At 45.2% G+C, this 19595-nt stretch overlaps 1 protein-coding gene across 1 annotated transcript in view; it reads right to left on the bottom strand.

Moving 5' to 3' along the window:
- Positions 1–9171: 9171 nt before the first annotated feature.
- Positions 9172–19595, bottom strand: part of LOC150050776 (NACHT, LRR and PYD domains-containing protein 1-like) — a 35433-nt gene continuing 25009 nt past the window's right edge. The window contains exons 12-16 of the mRNA XM_090351468.1: positions 14255–14517; positions 13935–14060; positions 11659–11800; positions 9655–9699; positions 9172–9467 (exon numbers count right to left, since the gene is read on the bottom strand). Coding sequence (XP_090207594.1) covers positions 9172–9467; positions 9655–9699; positions 11659–11800; positions 13935–14060; positions 14255–14517 — 872 coding nt within the window. The remainder of the gene's footprint in view (positions 9468–9654; positions 9700–11658; positions 11801–13934; positions 14061–14254; positions 14518–19595) is intronic.

The following is a 19595-nucleotide window of genomic DNA, read 5'->3' as shown; positions in this document are numbered from 1 at the left end:
TGTGTGTGTGTGTGTGTGTGTGTGTGTGTGTGTGTAAGCCAAGGCCTTTCAGCCCTCTCTAGTAGTCAAATATCTTCCAGATTTTGAAGGAAACTAGGGTTGTAGAGGAAAGGAGTGAAAAGAACTAGAAGTGGGGCTCATAGGTAGAGTATTGTCACGGTTGGGGTCTTTGCTCTAAGCCTCACCTCCACTCTCAGATGTCCTGGCCTTGCTGCTCTTTGTGGACAGGCATGGAGAGCAGCTGGTGGCCCAGGTGACATCAGTGGACCCTCTCTTGACCAGCTGCAATAGCTGGGCATGGTGGCATGTGTCTGTCATCCCACGCACCTAGGAGATAATGTAATGATAGTAAGTGTGGGATCACAGTTCAGGACATCCCTGGAGAAAACACAAGATCCTGTCTTAAAATAACTACAATGGCTGGGGCATGGCTTATATCAGATAGCATCTGCTTAGCAAATACAAAATCCCAAGTTCAAATCTCAGCAACACAGCTGAAGTGATTGCATGGAAAGAGCTTGGTGCAGCACTGACCACATATGGGACTTTCTAGTTGTAAGGGGTGGAGCTGTCCCCTCCCTCAGAGCTTCTAGTTCTGCCCGCAGCCAGGCCTTACCTGGCTTACCTTTTTGCAGAGCTCAGATCAGCTCCTTCGGGTGATATTGGACAATCAGTGGACTCTCCATGTACCCAGGTGCCAACTCAGGCCCTGTGGGAGACCTTATCCTGTCTCCCTTCTGGGCTGTATCTGTCTTGTTCCCTGTGTTATCCTCAGATTCCCTGTACAGTGCCTGCTGCACAGTGAGTCTGCAGGAAGGTTTGCTCTGTGAATGGATGGCTATTCTAAGCCTAAAGGGTGTTTCCCTCAATTTTAAGTAAGGCACAGCAGCCAAGTGCTGGGTGGATTTTATGATCATTGGTGGAAATGTGCCAAAGTGGGAAACCTGGGCGTGTCAGCATATTCTCTAAGAGTGGAAAAACGTGCACTCACGTCCCCTGGCGTCAGCACAGGTAGTCTTCCTTTCAGAGGTGTCTCTGTGTCTTTGTTTCCCTCTTGTGGTGATGGCTTTCACTGTTCCAGTCTGTTCGTGGAAGGAACCTGCACTAGTGGACACTGGTTATCGTGCTGTGAAGGGTCCAGAGGCCTGGGTCAGTCAGTCACTCACTCACTTACTCATTTACTTTCACACTATTTTCATTTTCATCATTTACTTTTTCTTCTTTTGATTTGTCTAATGAAAGGGTTTACTCTGGTAGTTGATGCCATATTATTTCTATGAAATAACCCAAACCTCTCTCATTCTAGGTGTTATGGATTCTTGCTTTCTTCATGGCTCTGTTAGTCACTTTAGCCACCCCGGACCTTTTTGACTCCTCCTTCTGGACCAGACACAATGGCTTTTGCTAGTGGCTGGCTGGCCGGAGCTAGTTCTGCATCCACCACTTACTTGCCTGAGGCTGGAGATAAACAGCTGACATTTCTTTTTCTGACCCTGAGGCTTGAACTCAGGGCCTGGCGCTCTCCCTGAGTGTCTCTGTGCTCAACATTAGTGTTCTACCACTCGAACCACAGCACAAACAGGCTTTTTCTGAGTCATTCATTGGAGATAAGAGTCTCAATGGCTTTCCTACTGAGGCTGGCTTTGAACCTGGATCCTCAGACCTCAGCATTCTGAAAAGGTATGATTGCAGGCATGAGGCATCTGCACCCAGCACTGACATCTTTCTTGCTCCAGTAACTTCAACTACTCCTCCACCTGGTCTCTCGGTGAATCCTGGTCCAGCCTGCTATCACAAGGACGCCTGGTTCTCCTGGGGTTTACCACAAGGCTTTCTGGCCCTGAGGGTGCTGGATCCTGCCCCCTACTGGAGGCATCTGTCGTAGTGAAGTCCCTAGAATGCAGGCTCTCCAGTAGAGCTGGATTGAAGAGACTGACTAGGGAATCTTCTTGGGCCAACAGCAGGACATAGGAAAGGAGAGCAGGAAGGCTGGGCAGAGGGAGTAGCTGGCAGGCTGGTTGGGAGGCAGTCTGAACTGGAGGCCTGAGCTGACCTGCAGGTGTTCTGGGGCTGGGACTTAATAACCCAATGAGTGTCAGTCATGCATTTTGAACATTATCCTATCCGAGTTACTCTCCTCTGATAGAAGAGATGTTGCCAGGGCAATAGAGGTTTATGTCTGAAGTTCCAGGAAGAAAGCAGGAGGAAACCTTCTCAGGATGACAGAGACCAAACCACGTACCTTCATTGGTTTTAATTATGTATACTTCTTTATTTCATTGTAATCTATGCAGTGGGTGTGATATTCTGATTGCATAGATGTGAAAAGTGAGTTTCAGTGAAAGAAAGAGACTTGCCCGACCCTTGAAAGCACCAGCCTAGGAAATCACACCAATGAGCTAGCCGTGGTGGCTCATGCCTGTAATCCTAGCTACTCAGGAGGCTGAGATCTGAAGATCGAGGTTCAAAGCCAACAAGGGGCATGAAGGACCCTGAGATTATTATTTCCAATTAAACCACCAGAAACCTGGAAGTGGTGCTGTGGCTCAAGCTGGCAGCAGTTGGGTATAAGCCCACAGCCAACCAGCCTGTGGGACAGATGCTTGTGGTTATTTTCTAATTTACTCACTGTCCCATTTGCATACTTTGGATTAGCCACTAGGTACACTGACCTGGCCACATACTAAGTCAGCGGACAATAGATACTCAAGTGGTATCAGTGTTGGATGAATCTCAGCATTGGAAGACAGAATCTGAGTTTCTAATAATAGCCAAAGTGGAGAGGGAATGAAACAGGTATAATGGACCTGAATGCTGAAGAGCTCAGGGACAGTGCCCAGGCCCAGAGTTCAAGCCCCATGACAGACAAAAAAAGTGCCAGGATGGTGGTGGGGAGGAGATTACTTACATTACTTATATCCTGTATCCATATTTCTTTCCCCACTGGTTTTATGTACATGAAATCAAATCAGTGATTCTTTAGTGAGAGGTCTATATTGGACCCTTAGAACAGTGAGTTTAACTGAGTTAATAAGATTTTGAACCAAGTTTACAACATAATTAAGAATGCATGTCCCTATGGTTATATCCAAGAGAAGTGGAATTAAGGACTGCAAGCTGCAAATATCAGACTTGCTAGTCATAGGGCCAATTACACAATTTGGGGAACCAGTTCTGGTTTACAAATTGTTGCAAACTTGCTTTGTTTTTAGTTTCATCTCATCTTTAGAAAGGCTCCCTGTTTCATCAGCATAAAAACAGCAAGCTTCTTCAAAGGCTGCATAGAATCCTTCCTTTGGCTTTGCCTGGGCTGATCCGAGGAGTTTCCAGCAGTCAAAGCTGGCTCGATATGACTGATAGCTATATGGTCAGGAGGCTTGGAACTTAACCATAAGCAGCAATCCTTTCCCAGATCAGGATGGGTAGGGTTTATAAATCTATGTTCTGCAGAAAGAATGCCAAACAAAGTAGGCTCCAGGGAAGGAGTTGACTAAAAGGATGAAGGGTTAGGGCCACACACAAGCCTTATCTTCAGTGGATCTGAGGTGGTGTGCGCCTTCTGTCCTGAATCAGCAGGTTTTAGCCATGTGCGGTGGAGCTAGGCAGGGACCCTATCTACTTCTGTTGTATGGGAATTTGATCAGTGAGATATGGAGAGGTCACAACTTAAGAGGTTGAATTGGGAGTCTTTATTGGAAAGCCAGCAACCACCAGTAGACTCTTGTCACAAAGACCTGCAGCCAAGAGCAGAGCTAGTACATAACTTTTAAAGACAAAACCACATGTAGTGGGAGAGACCAAGCCTTAACACCCTGAACAAAAGTGTTACACATGAGCAGAGCAAACTAGAAGAGGACACTTATTCCTAACAAAAGTGTTATACACAGGTAGAGCAAACTATCCAGGGGAACAGTAAGAGGCAATCAGGATTCCAGTTACCTCAGGGAAGCAGTAGCCTCCTGGAGCCCTTACAACAACCCCCAGAGTTCTTAGAAAGTCCCTATCTTCTATTAACATCTATCAAGATGCCAACATGGGGTTACTTAGATCCAGTATCCATATTTCATTCCCCACTGGCTTTGTGCACCTAAAATCAGCAGCAGATAAACATTGGAAAAAAGTTGCAATCTTCATGTGGTGGAAGAATGACCCTGATGATAACTGAAAACCCTGAGCTGTCACCACATGGAGCAGTGGTTATGCTCGTGTCTCCACAGGTTCTGCAGATGTCTGGCTGCCTGCCCAGAAACTAAAACCCAGGAATGAAGAAAGGATCATCCAACATCAAGGAACCTCTGGAGGTAACTGCCAAGAAGTTGAGGATGACTGAAGGCTGAAGGAGAAAGAGAATCACAAATGCAACCATTCCCACCTGGAGACAGAAGAAAAAGCTTCCTCTCAAGAAGCTAAGGGATGCTTAAAGGACAATGGAGAGATGGGGAAGGGGGGGAAACAAGATGAGGGGTGGGGGTGGGGGGGAGGGAAATGGGGCCCAAGACATGAGAAAGGGTATCAATGTATGTGAATTAATGCACCTTCTACCTCGCAAATATAATGTAACCCTTCTATTTATTACAATAAAAATATATGAAAAAAGGACAATGGAGAGGAAACTAATGTAATGTAATGCAATGATTATGGAGAGTCGTCATATGTAGTGCCTCTTGTTCAGTACAAGCCTCTGCTTGGGGGTTCCTCTGCTGGGGAAACCATTGCCATTAAAATGACCTGAGATATGGAACAACTCAGAAACAGAACCTGTCCATTGGTTTAAAGATGGAGTTGAAATAAGTAGTCAGAGAAAGCTTGAGGAACCCTGGATAAACATATTAGATCAAGGTGGGCATCATGGCTCATGCATGTAATCCTAACTGCTCAGGAGGCTGATCTGAGAATGTCCGTGAGACACTTCTCTTCCATTAACCACCAGAAAACTGGAAGTGGTGCTGTGACTCAAGTGGTAGAGCACTAGCCTTGAACTGAAGAACTCAAGCCCCATGACAGACGAGAGAGAGAGAGAGAGAGAGAGAGAGAGAGAGAGAGAGAGAGAGAGAGAGAGAGAGAGAGAGAGAGAGAGAGACAGAGACAGAGACAGAGACAGAGACAGAGAGACAGAGACTGAAAGACATTGCTAATGAAAGGTTCAGAATCTAGGAGGTTTCTCTGGAGAGATGGAGCAGTCTAGACAATGCAGAGCTCAAATTTCTACTCTAAGTGTGAGCTATTTGGGGGTAAGATGAGAGTCTGTGCTAATATTGCAATGTTTATTTCCTCCCTCTGTTTCTATGATAAGGAAGTGAAATATCACTTGTATGCAAACTGTACCTGATATTAATGGTTGTAACCCTAGCCTTTTCATGTACCTACATTCCCCACCCCCTGCACTAAACGCAGTAAAAAGGCTTGTTAATGGTATCTCAGGATCTGACAGCTGGAATCTCACTGGATCCCCAGTACCTCCAAATCTCAGTTTTTCAGCCTGGTCTCCCATTATTGTATTGCCCCTGGACATGGTGGATTGCAGTGCGTGCGTGCGTGCGTGCGTGCGTGCGTGCGTGCGTGCGTGTGTGTGTGTGTGTGTGTGTGTGTGTGTGTGTGTACCAGGGCTCGGGTTTGAACTCAGGACATGGACAGTATCCCTGATGTATTTTTTCCTCGAGGCTAGTGCTCTACCAGTTGAACCAGGGTTCCACTTTTGGGTTAAATTAGAAAAAAAGTCTCAGATTTTCCTGCCTGGGTTGGCTTTGATCCACAATCCCCAGATCTCATGTGTAGCTGAATTACAGGGTGAATAACTTGCACCAAACTCCGCACACGGATTTTGATCCTGGTACACATTGCCTGCTGTCCCAAGGTTTCTTGTGAAATCTAGATAGAAGCCTCCATAACCCTGTAACTTAAACACCTGCAAAATCAACCCCACAGGTGTGATACTGAGATCTGCCACCAGTTGGGGCTGTTATCAGACTCCAGATTACAGCTGCTGTGGCTTCTGAAATCTGGGCAGCTGGGGGGGGGTGCATCCGGGGGTCACGGATGCCTAGCAGGGCTCTGTTCTCTGGGGAAAGTCTTTCAAATGTGTTCAGACTTTATGCCGTTGAGGTTTCCCTGAGTGACGCCTGGCCACTTCCTGGGATGGCTCTCGGGCTGTCTTTTGAATGGTATCAATCTTCAGCAGCCACATTACCTTGGCTTATTTTCTGGCCACACTACATGTTTTACAAATCTTTTCACTTTGCTCCTTTTTTTCGTTTTTTTAATTGTCATTATAAAGGAGATGTACAGAGGGGGTTATACTTTGTAAGTCAGATAAACAATACTTTTCTTTGACAATGTTACCCTTTCCCTTGCACTTTCCCACTTTTCCCCTCCTATTCCCACAGGCAAGTGGAATAGCTCAATTTCAACATAGTATCCAGTGAGTACCACGGCTACATTTCTTCACCCATCAACACTCTTCTGTTTCTGAGCCTCCCTTTGCACCCCAAAGACATAAAACTAACAAAGAGAACAAAAATAAAGCCAACAAAAAAATCAGAAGACAAAAACATCTTGTTTTTCTCGTAACTGTTATTTCGTATGAGCAGATGCACATAGGCATTGAGCCTTTCTGCTCCTCTCCTGAGAAGGTCTTCCTTTGACCTCACTGTATGAGGATGCCTCACTGTAAACTTGGCCAGAAGCAACCATCAGTAACCAGGCCACAGACTGAACACCAGGATTTCTTCTGACTTCTTTACCAGGTTTCTCTGTCTGTCCTGTGCAGTGGAGGGGAGGCAGTCAAAGGGGGCTCAAGCACAGTGATTAAGTGGAGAGGGAAAGAAGGTCAGCTTTGGCTTATGAATCCTGAGGGGTGTTGGTATGCAAATGTCAGATTTCCCTCTCCTAAGTAACTAGGCCAACAGGCATGAGCCAACAGTTTTCAGCACATGGGGTTTTTGTTTACATACACATGGTATTCTTGAGGGCTGGAGTTGGGCCTAGTGGTACAGTGCTTGCCTAGCATGCACAAAGCCCTGGGTTCAACTCTGTGATACTCCATACGCAGAAAAGGCTGTAAGTGGTGCTGTGGCTCAAGTGGTAGAGCTCTAACCTTGAGAAAGTTCAAGCACAGTGCCCAGGCCCTGAGTTCAAGCCTGAGGATTGGCAAAAATTAAAAAAAAAATAAGATGTTAGGAGAGCTGCGTACTATACTTAATTGAATTGTCCACCTGGACTACTCTTTTTCATTGCCCCATCCCCAAATAGTCCATTTAAATGAATTTTATCGCTCTTTTTGTTGGAATTTATTTTTATGCATTATTTTTTATTTTATTATTTTACTGTCAGGGTGATGTATACAGGGGTACCAGTTACATTCAACAGGTTACCCCTTCCCATGTTTTTCTCCCACTTTCCCTCCCCCCTCCCATTCATCATTATTACCTTTCCTTCCCCATTTCAAATAAACACACATATAATATACCAGGTAACAAAGTCAGATACAGTAATAACATGAGATACATCATAAGGGGAAATAAAAGAGAAAAGAAATAACTTCACATAATTCATTAAGAACAACAATCACAAAAATAAACCTCTTGTTTCCATATCCTAGAGTGCATTTTGCTTAGCCTTGTCCTACTTAGTTTTGAGCAAGACATCTCAGATTCTCCTAGCAGAGGATCACAGTATCTCATTGTTCTTGTTTTTAATGCTGGTCCTGAGGTGCTATTACTGAGCTTCGTTTCCACATGGTTAGTGCTGTACACTTGATGCAGAACTCCACTTCTGGAGTTTTGAGAGTGTATTGGAGATTGGAGTCACATGGACTTTCCTGCCTAGGCTAGATTTGAATTGCAATCCCCCAGATCTCAGCCTTCTTAGTAGCTAAGATTAGACGTGTCAGCCAAGAACGCCTGATATTTTTACCTATTAAAAAAGTTTCAGTTAACACTCAAAATGTGACAAGCACTGTTGAACGAATAAAGAAAGAAGTGAGAGCAAAGCATTCATTTCTGCTTTCCTTAAAAAAAAGCTACCATCGAGTGTGGGGGAGACAAGCATTGAATCAGCAGGGATAATGCCACATGCTGATTGCTGGGACAGTACAAGTGTGACACAGGATAAAACGGCACAGGGCCCTGCGACCTAACCAGTATGAAGGACTTGGAACCACTCTCCAAAGGAAGAGAACTCTCAAGCAAGACCTAGGCTCCCCCCAACCCCCAGCCTTCTTCTCCATCCTTCTCCTGACTCCAAGAATCCATTCCAAGTCCCAAGTGCCAAAGCCCAACAACCAAACCAATAGAAAAGCCAAGCCTGTCATAGACAGCAGGAAGGACCTGGATGCTCTGTGCATCAGAAAGATGCAGCTGTGGATTTTCCTTCCACTGGAATCTAAGTGGTGTCTTTCATTAGTTCTACGCATCTACTAAATATATCAGGTGTAAACACTGAAAGAGCAATGCGCTGCTAAAGCTGTAGGAAGTGTTCTTGCCCCTGAGTAAACCCCACAAGCCTCACCTAAAGCTCACAAAAGCAGCATTCCCTCTTGTGAACACACCTGGTAGACTGTCTCCTTCCCTTGTGCCTTCCTTCTGTGAGGGATTTTCCCTAATGGATGTTTGGATGGATTGCTTTGAGGTGAGTGACTCATGGAATCCCCACCAGCTCTACACTGGGTGGTGTGAAGCAGTCCCTTGCGGGAATTCCCTGCCTCCACCTCTGGAATGACTTCTTCTGATGTTGGTTTGGCTAGAAAAAATAACCAAGATAAATCTCATTTCTTCCTATTCATAAGGCCTTCACACTTCTTAAAAACACACGTCCATCATCTCTGCCTTTATTTCCAAATTCCCTGGTGCCTGTTTTCATGTGCATGGGTCAGGAAGGGCTCCAGCTTAGCCCCACAAACACAGGTCTTGGCTCAACAAGGCAGGAATCCTGCCAGCTCCTGGATATCTTTGAGATGCTGTTGTCTCAGCTACCCCTGCTGTTGACTCCTTGGGCTCTGAGAGCCAGGGAGGCCATGTGTGCAGCTGTCCTGACCTGGACATGCAATGCCCAGCAGAGGTTCACCCACAATTCTAGAACTGCAAGGCAACTCAGACAGTAACTTGTGGTTATGTTGAGAAAAAAAGGCAGAGCCAGGACACAAATATGGGTACTGAGATTTCCGATGCTGAGCTCTCAGGGTCTGTGTGAGTGTGAACTCTTCTCCCAGAGTTCCATGATCAGGTGAGGATGGGTCTCCTTCAGGGCGTGGTACAGCTGGTCTTTGCAGGTCTGGTCCCAGGATGGGCTGAAGCTGAACAGCTTCCTCATCTGGGCTGGCCTGGTGGCCTCAGCCCGCACCTGCTCATACTGCTGCTCACTCAGCACCTTTCCAAGCAGCAGGTCCAAGACAGAGTCCACACATGTCACTCGGGCCACCAGCTGCTCCCGCTGCTTGTCCACAAAGTGCAGTGAGGGCAGAGCATCTGAGGCTGAAAAGGAGGTTGGCATTAACAAATAAAGGCCTCTACCTGTGGCCCCTACTTCTAGCTTTGTTCTTCATCTCATTTGTATCTATGGCAACCTTCTCCCTAAAGTATTCACACATCAGAAGACCACTGCTGTCCTGACTTTTATAAAGCAGCAACTAGCCCAGAATTTTGCCTAACTCTTACTGACCTGCTGGAGCTCGTGTGGCCACATTGGCTGCATTGCTGAGTTCTCCTGGAGGGAAAGAGAGGTGAAGACAAATCCGTAAGTGTTAGTCACACACAATGCAGCATGAAACGTCCACCCTGCTGTGATTCTTGAGTTTGGATTTAGAGAACAAACTATGGACAACTTCGGATAGAATCTAGATTAAGGGATGGGATGGCCCTAAGACAAGATTGTGTGGTTGTCTTCTTTATGCATATGTGGAAATTGGAAGTAGGGTTGTGATCATAGGCTAGTGAGGAAAAAGACATCAACCTAATGAGCACATTCTCCATCCTATCTCATTTTGGGCTTTACCTTGTCTAAGCCTGAATTGAATCTCTGGTGGAAAATTTGTCAAGTCTCTTGGCAGATATCCTGAACTATTTGACACCTTACTCTGAATCGAAATCTATTTCCTCGTCCTTGTTTGGTCTTCTATACTGGCACCACATTTGCATATACTGGCTTTTATGTCAGAGTCGAGCTCAAGTGTTTCACAGCATATTGGGATTCATTAATCAATTAGATACCAAATACAACTCTAACAACCAGCACAAAACAAAATGTAAAGGGGATGAAACAATTGCATAGGGAATATAGAACAGTCACTGTTCCTCATGTGAACAGTGTATGCTGATCCTAAGGGTAGCATTGCCTGTGAGTGCAGGGAGGCAGGCATGAAGCCTCCCATCCTGATGATGGCAGCCTTTGCTTTTGTTAGGATGGAGAGATGGGTGTTCTTCAAATTCTTCTTTACTAACAATCCTAGCCAATCTTGATTCATGCATAAACTAGAGCATCTAGTGACTGACTGTGTGAGCAACGATTTCAAATATAATAGGGTGAATGCTTGTAGGATAGCACATGAAGAGCCATGAATACATTCAGTGGGTCTCTGTAGTCTTTCCAGAGGGGAAAGAAATTAATTTGGGTGAGCCTTAAGGGACTGAATGAAGCGAAAGAGAGAAGGAAGAAGTTAGCCTAAGATACGGAGCAAGAACAACATTGCTAGCAATTGTTAGTTAAGGTGTTAGTGTTTATGAAGGGGCACTGACTAGGATATGCATTGACAATATTTTATTTAACATTTTACATATGAGGATCCCTTCTTCATCAGAGTTTAGGGATTATCTCAACATGATATGGTGAAAGACTGTTGGTGGGTTCAAACCTGGTTGGATGATGCTGGCTGGTTATTTACCCATCTGGTGACACCAAGCCAAGATTGAGCTGAGCCCCCCTCCTCTCACCTCATGGTGAAGGACAAGAGTGCTATAGCAGTCAGGAGGGGCTGCCACTGTTTGACGGATGGCAGGGTCAGAGAAGCACCGAGTAGAGGAGTTTGTGCTGTGGGTTTCAGGGTAGACTAACAAATTGTAAGATTTCCTCACTTCTGGACTGGAAGCATGCCCTAATGGTATAGTGCTTTCCTAGCAAGTACAAAACCCTGAGTTTAATTCCTCAGTACCACATACAAAGCTGGAAGTGGTGCTGTGGCTTAAGTGGTAGAGTGTTAGTCTTGAGAAAGCCCAAGGACAGTGCTCAGATAAAAAAAAAAATTTTTTTCACTCCTGAAAGTTCCTTATGTGATCTCCTCTTATCTATCTTGAAAAATCCTGCCTAATCTAGGAGTGAGAATCTGATTTTGGTAAAGTAAATTAGCCCATAAACCACTGAACCATCCAGTACCTCCTGTTTCATTGCATAGCCTAGCCTATGTGGGAAATTGTGGCAAAGCTCAAATCTGTTCATCCAAGGTCAGTGTGGAGACACCAAGATTCAAGGGAGAGAAAAAAGAGCCTAGAGTCAGATTGACTTTCGTTTAAATTCTAATGCTGTCAGATGTTTTATAATGCAAGAAACTCATACAACTTCTCTGAAGTATTTCTTCTCAGCAGTGAATTATAATCATGCCCCCAGCATCCAGGCACCTCCCATTGACTGACTTTATTCCTCCCACTTCTGAGCTTTCTGCTCTTGTCTTACCTGGTTTCACCTTGGCCTCCCATAGAAGAGCCCCATCTAGCTTGTTGGTCATTTGTAGCTCGATCCCTGAACCCAAGTTGGCAACAGAGATCTCAGAGAAGAGTTGAGATTCTCCAGGGCTCCGATAGCAGAATTTCAGTTCCTGAGCAGAGAAGGGGCTGCCATAAGAAGAGCCACTGTTCATGGGGTGCGGTGGCTCATGCCTGTCATCCTAGCTACTCAGGAGGCTGAGATCTGGGGATCACGGTTAAGGCCGGCTCGGGCACTGAAGTCCATGTTCTCTAATTCACCACCAGAAAACCGGAAGTGGTAATGTGGCTCCAGTGGTAGGGTGGTAGCCTTGAGCTCAAGAGCTCTCCCCTTCATTTTCAACTCAGTCTTCTTCACCTCCCACATCTTGAGGCCAAACCTTAGGTTCTTCACCTAGAGCCACCATTCCTAAAGGGTTCTAACCTCTACTCATTCCCAGTCAACAGAAAACTTATATTCATCACGTTCCCTAAATCTAATCCAGGGCAGAAATCTTTGATTCCCAAACCTTCTCCTCTCTGCCTCATTCCTGAACTAAACTGACAAAGGTCTCAGAACATGATTGATTTCTCTGGTTGTTCAACACCATTTCTCTTCCTTTTATTCTAATTTCATTTTGGTCTACTATTTCACTTCAAAGTCTTCTATACCACTGCTGTGATCTCCTTTTTCTTCATCCCACTCTCTGTAGTTACTTAAGATTTCCTTCTAGCAGTGAAGAAAACATAAAACTTTCTAGTGTTTTTCACCAGACCATCACCGCAGCCATAATGATAACTGATTGTTGGAATTGTCTTCTGTAAAATTAAAATATTGAATGGTAGTTATAGGGGAAATGGCACTATTGTGAGGATTTCTGATGTATATCCTTGTAAATGGGACAATTTGTGTTTGGGATGGGCAACAATAAAAAGCAGACTGCTTGGCTTTCTTCAATAGACCCAGATAGATTCTTGGATCTGGTTTTATGGAGCGGGTTTCACAAACTGGACCCCTGGTTTTGAGATCTGCGACAATATTACCAATTATTTGGGAACGGCCATTACCTGCGGTAACATTGTGTAATGTGTCCTTCCTGAGCCACAGACACGTCAGGCCTGTCAGAATCCTCACAGTCAATGTACCATGTACCTCTGATCCATACACAGATTCCCACCCACTGGTCCTAATGAAGAGGTCTGGGTAAGGCTGGAAATCTGGAGCTTATAAACTAAAATCCAGCCTCATCTACCTTTGTATAAAGCAAGTGCATGTGGAAAGAGACACTAAGAAAGAACAAAATGTACTCCCTCATGTCCAAGCATTAATCTGAGGTTCACAGCTTGACCTCAGTGCCAAGTGTGTCAGGATGTGGGAGATGGAGACCAGCCAGCTGGCTCCTGTCTGATGTACACAGACTATCTACGATAGTCAGGTCACCAGGAACCCAGAAAATGTCAATCCCCTCCCTGGCCTCACCACACACTCAGTGAGAGACCATGTCTTCAAGTACAGCTTACTCTTTGCTTCAGTGTGCTCGCCCCAGAGGTAGGATTTGCTACTGTTTACTTGCTGACAAACTTCAGTCTAGAGCACATTTGTCTCATCAGATCTTCTTCCAAGTTCCCCAACCAAACACTAAATCCCACACTAGTTTCCAGCACCCTTCTGCCAAGGGGCCTGAGCATTCCTTCTGCTATGTGTCCTCCTCTACTGCAAAGAATAAAAAACATGGTGGAATCTAGTGGAGTTATGTTTTTGGTACACTACACTCTTTAGCCACAAACTTCAGAGTGCCCTCTTCCCAGGGTCCTCAGGTAAAGCACATTGTGTTCTCATTCTTTTTAATCATTCTTTTAATCTAGTATTAGGACTTGAGCTCAGGGCCTGAGTGCTGTCCCTTCGATTTTATTTTTTTAGTTATTTATTTTGCTCAAGGCTAGTGCTCCACTAATTTGAGCGACAGCGACTTTTCTGCAGGCTCACTGGTGCTAAGAGTCTCTCTGCCTTTCTCAGATGGGCTGGCTTCAAATAGCCAGCCTTAGATCGCAGCCTCCAGAGCAGCTAGCTTTACAAGCCAGTGATCAGACCTGTTCTCTCATTCTTGAATGGGATCCCAGTCCCCTTTTCTCCAGTCTCTGAAGTATTCATGCTTATCCCGAATCCCTCTCTCTTTGGCCCTGTCCCTGGGAGACCCCGGGTCCTCTCCCCTGGTTTGTCCAGGCATGCCTACCTTTCTGGCGAGAGGCTTATCTCACACTTCTCACCTTGGGAATAATTTCCAGTGACTCAGAACCAGACACAGTATAGCGAGAGCCAAAGTAGAGATTATCCTGTGGAGGGGGCTTGTATATTCCCACAAACTGGAACTTTTCTTCTTTATCATCTATGGCCTAAAATACATAAGGAACAATGATGTCAGGAGATGTCTCCCCCCACCCCTGCCCCCTGAATCTCCTGTGGATAATTCACTCCCATCAGAGCTCTTAATTTCAAGAAGCTCCATCTTTATTCCCATTTCAGATACCCTTCCTGGCCTGTTTCTTGTGAGCCCACCTTGCCCAAGCTTTTGGATTATCAGTGTCACCTTCTGAATGGTGGGGTCATCGGGGATCAGGTAGAGATGGAAAGTGACATCCTCAGGGTGGCAATGGTGGTAGAGCAACGTGGTGGGTTTGAGGCGGATGAAGCGCCGGGCCTTGGGGATTATCCTCAGCAGAACCCCGACAGGGGAGAAGCTGGGGTTCTCCAGGACTGCGCAGTGCGGCTCCACCCTGGCTGGCTTCTCCAGCAGCATCCCCTCCTCTTTCATATGGGCCACATGGAACTGGGAGATGTCCACTTGTTCATCTGTCAAAAGAACCCATTTGAGAGGCCTCGGTTCTATGCCCTCTCTGACTCAGGTTTCTTTGGAGCAGTAGCATCCCAGGGTTAGGCTCAGAGACCTTTCTGGAGAGAAGTAGTGCTTGGTTCTAAATGGTCAGGTTCTGACCATATTCCTGTGCTGGAATAGTAAACCCTCCATGCTGCTGTTAGGAGGTGAGGTTTCCTGAGACTCACTGGGGTGTGGGACGTAGAACCCACTTGAAAGGGATGAGTGCTCAAGAAAGAAAGACAAGGAGAGAAGACAGAAACAAGGGCTGCGGTAGGAGTATAGAAAAAAGAAAGACAGAAGGAAAGAAGGAAGAGATCTATAGTAAATGTCTTCCTACAGAGCAACACTGAAAGTAAGACAGGAGATGCTTTCTTTTTTCTTCTTTTTTTTTGTCAGTCCTGGGACTTGAACTCAGGGCCTGAGCACTGTCCTTGGGCTTTCTCAAGGCTAGTGCTGCACCACTTGAGCCACAGCACCACTTCCAGCTTTTTCTATGTATGTAGCGACAAGGAATTGAACCAAGGCTTCATGCATGCTGGGCAAGCACTCTACCACTAGGCCAAACTCCCAGCCCATGAGAAAGGAGATTCTTGCTACACAATCTACTGGCATCTTAATCTTGGGCCTCCCGCTTGGAGAAGTGTGACAAGTTCATGCTCTTCACACATTCCTCAGTCCTCATATGGTATTTTAGTAGCCCAAATAGGCATGACATCAGCATAAGGACAGGGGCCATGCAAGGATGGGGTTTCAGGGGCTCTGGTTAATCCAGGCTCCAGAGTGGGAGGCCCACAGGCATCATAAGTCTTGAGACAAACTCAGACCCTTGACCAGAACCTGGTGCTGGGGCTGGGAAAGACACAAAATCCTTTATGGCTAGTGAGCTGCTGTGACCTAGAAGTTGCTGGCAAGCTTCAGTCCAGGTAGGTAAAGAAAATGGAGGAGAACGGGCCATAGGAAAATGGAGAGATTAATGGCAGATGCCATTGGCCAAGGGATTGGCCACAATTGAAAGCTTCATATTGGGAAAAACCCAGGCCTCCCCCATTGTGCATTCTGTCCCTCAAATCAACGTTTCTGCTCCCTGCTCTGGTGACTGATGTACAGCTCAGGCTTGACTAAGTGAGTGACCCTGAAAAGGACCTTGAGTTTAGAGGGGAGAAGCTCAGGTTAAGAGACAACTGGAAGCCGGGCATGATGGCTCACTCCTATAATCTTACCTACTCAGGAGGCTGAGATCTGAGGATCATGGTTCAAAGCCAGTCCAGGCACTAAAGACCTTGAGACTCTTATCTCCAATTAACCACTAGAAAACCAGAAGTGTCACTGTGGTTCAAGGGGTAGGGTGGTAGCCTTTAGCTGAAGAGCTCAGGGACAGTGCCCAGGCTCAGAGTCTAAGCCCCATGACCAACAGAAAGCAAACAAACAAAAAATATTGACAGGGGCAATGTCAAGTGACATGGAATCACGTGACCTCTAATGGTAAGAGAATCCCAGTGTCTATGTCTCCAGCAAATTTCTGTTTCTCTTCTCTCTCTGTCTCTGTCTCTGTCTCTGTCTCTGTCTCTGTCTCTGTCTCTCTCGCTCCCTCTCCCTCTCCCTCTCTCTCTCTCTCTCTCTCTCTCTCTCTCTCTCTCTCTCTCTCTCTCTCTCTCTCTCTCTCTCTCTCTCTCTCTCTCTCTCTGTGTGCTAGTCACGGTGCTTGAACTCAAGGCCTTGGTTCTGTCCCTGAACAACTTTTGCTCAAGGCTAGCACTCTACTACTTTGAGCCACAACACCACTTTTAGTTTTTTGCTGGTTAATTGGAGATAAGAGTCTCATGGACTTTCCTTCCCAGGCTGGCTTCAAACTTCCATCCTCCCATCTCAACCTCCTAAGTAGTAAGGATTATAAGAGAGTCACTGGTGCTTGGCTCTTTCTTTTTGTTGACGTGTACTTGGCCATGTCCTTGAGTATTCCACATCAGCATCATTCATCCATGGCCTCCCCCTCCTCAAACTTGTTAAGTAAACTGTTGTTAACTAGGAGTAGTGAGGATGCATCCAATCCATTCCTTTTCTGCCTCATTCAGGCAGAAATCAGGTGTTTTCATCTCAGCATCTGACCAGGGCACCTGGTGGGAACACTGATGCTACAAGAGATAGCCTGAGGGAGGAAGCCTGTCATGGTGGTGACTCTGGCCCAGAGATCCAAGAGTGGCTCTATGTCTGTGTGGCAGCTGCTCCATACGTGATTTCTGGGCGCCTGATGGTGGGACGCGGGTTGAAATCAGGGCTTTGTGAATGTTGTGCTACCACTGGAGCTCCCCTAGTCCTTTTGCTCTGGGCTGGTATTGGACTACCACTTTCTTAATGAGTTCTTCTGGTACACCAGATCGCATGTACATGCCATGATACTGGCTTATTTGAGATAGGATCTCATTAAATTTTTGACCAGGCTGGCCTCAAAACAAATCATGATTCTTCCCACTTATTTCTCCTGGTTACTGAGCTAACAGTCATAGTTGTTCAGGCTCATGATGGGATGACAACTTCAAATACTACAGCAGCAAAATGACTGAAAGTAGCCAGGTGCAGTGGCTCACATCTGTAATCCTAGCTACTCTGGAGGCAGAGATCTGAGGATCACGGTTCAAAGCCAGCCTAGCCCAGGCACTAAAGTCTGTGAGACTCTTATCTCCAATTAAACACTAGAAAACTGGAAGTGGGTCTGTGGCTCAAGGGGTAGGGAGGTATCCTTGAGCTGAAGAGCTCAGCGTCAGTACCCAGACCCAGAGTTCAAGTCCCACAACTGACCAAAAAAAAAGTTTGAAAGATTGAAAGTTACCAACTGCCTAACACAAAGAAACCACTTGTCTGGAAGGAGAGCTTTAACTGCTATGTACAGCCAGTGGACAGACCACAGACTCTACTTCTGAGCCTGTGCAGGGAGCTCTGCGTATACATCTCCTAATCCTCCAGCCTTGTGCTTACTCTGTATTCACTGGCTTAACAAATTCTTTTCCTGCCTCTACTTCATGAGTCTTCATGAAATTCTTTTCTGCAGATACAGTGAAAGAAAGCATGGGATTGGACTCAGGATAAATGAGTTCCATTTTTTCCTTGTAGTTTTGGAAACGTCCCCAATCCCTCTCCAATATCAACAAAAGCAAAAAACAAAAAACCAAAACCAAAACCACCACAAAAACAAAACAGTCAATAAAAGAATAAGTACGAGGCTGGGAGTTTGACCTAGTGGTAGCATGTTTTCCTAGCATACACAAAGCCCTGGGTTCAATACCCCAGAACCATACACAGAAAAAGCTGGAAGTGGTGCTGTGCTCAAATGGTAGAGCACTAGCCTTGAGCAAAAAAGTGTCTGAGGTCAGTGCCAAGGCCCTGAGTTCAAGCCCAGGACTGGCAATAAATAAATAAATAAATAAATAAATAAATAAATATCTACTAGGTTCCTGTGAAGATACAAACGTAGGGAAAAATAACAAAAAAAATCCAATGTATCAATAACATCTGTCACTTTAATTACCAATACTATTTACTTTGAGCTCCCTTGAGCAACTATGGAAGGTACAGGAACTCTGGTCTTGTTTAATAGTTCTCTCACAGACTTTTTCTGAATACATTTTCTTTTTCTGTTTTTCTTTTTTATTCCAGTCATGGACTTGAACTCTGGGCTGGGCATTGTTTCTGAGCTCTTCAGTTCAAGGCTACTACCCTACCCCTCGAGCCACAGCACCACTTCTGGTTTTTTGGTGATTAATTGGGGATAGGAGTCTCACGGAGTGCCCGGGCTGGCTTTGAACCATGATCATTCGATCTCAGACTCCTGAGTAGTTAGGATTATTGCCATTCTGGATACATCTTCTTTCTTCTTGTCAAAAAAATATATTTTTGTTTTACCAGTCCTGGGGCTTGAGCTCAGGGCCCAGGCATGGTCCTTGAGCTTTCTCAAGGCTAGCTCTGCCACTTGAACCCCAGCACCACTTCACCTCTTGCAGCTATTTCTATGTATATGGCACCAAGGAATCAAGTTTGGGTCTTCGTGCATGCTAGGCAAGCACTCTACTGCTAGGCCAAACTCGTGGCCCCTTGTAAAAAATTTTTATTGTTATGGTAAAGGTAATGTTCTGTATATAATTTCCGAATCTATTCTATTTCCAAGATTTGCAAGCAACGCATGAATGCATTTAAATACTTTGGTCCAAGAATCATGTTGCATATCTAGTAAGGAATAGACAAATTACTTTGGAAACTTTATCAGTTTTTTTGTTCTTTATTGTAAGCAGTAGCTACATATTTGCTTGTACATATTTCTAATTACAGAATTAGTACTTTGAGGACAGACAGTCTAACATTCTTGGAGAATCATTTTTGAGTCATCAGTGGCTCATCCATGTTATCCTAGCTACTCCAAAGACTGAGATCTGAAGATCTCAATTCAAAGGCAACCCAGGCAGAAAAAGTCCAGGAGATTCTTATCTGCAATCAACCACAAAAAGTCAGAAGTATAGGTGTGGTTTAAGTAGCAAATGCTAGCCTTGAGCAAAAGAGCTCCAGGACTGGCCTACACAAAAAGAAAATGTAAAAATGGAAGAAAATTGCAAATTTTGAGGGAAATAGCTCCTGATATATACATATACATATACATATATATTATATTTTTTTTTATTTTTTTGCCATGGAGTAGAACACGCCAGCCTTTCTCTTCTTGTTTTCCTTACCAGAAGGGACTGAAGTAAGCCTCCTTTGTGAGGCTGGGACAGGAACAGAGCATGCTTGGCAAATGTTCCCACTTCTTCCTTGTGAAGTTTTTCTCTCCCTGGGGAGATTTGCCATATTCTTAGCCATGTAAAGATCTGTCCCCACAGCTCCTAGTGAATGTGGATCAGATCTAATTGTAGACAAGGGAGTTTTAGGAAGATCTTTGTTCTCAAAGCCATCTTCTCCAACCTAGTATAATCTATAATATGTATTCAATGTTCTCAAGCTAATATTTTGAGGCTTCCTTGGTGTATACCTAGCAAGGAGAGCATCATGTATTAGCTGGAAAGTGGTA

This window comes from Megascapheus bottae, chromosome 17 (assembly GCF_031878675.1).
Source record: "Megascapheus bottae isolate mThoBot1 chromosome 17, mThoBot2.hap1, whole genome shotgun sequence".
Classification (NCBI taxonomy): Eukaryota; Metazoa; Chordata; class Mammalia; order Rodentia; family Geomyidae; genus Megascapheus; species Megascapheus bottae.
The sequence above is the reverse complement of the archived record's forward strand: the minus strand, read 5'-3'. Positions and strand labels throughout refer to the sequence as shown.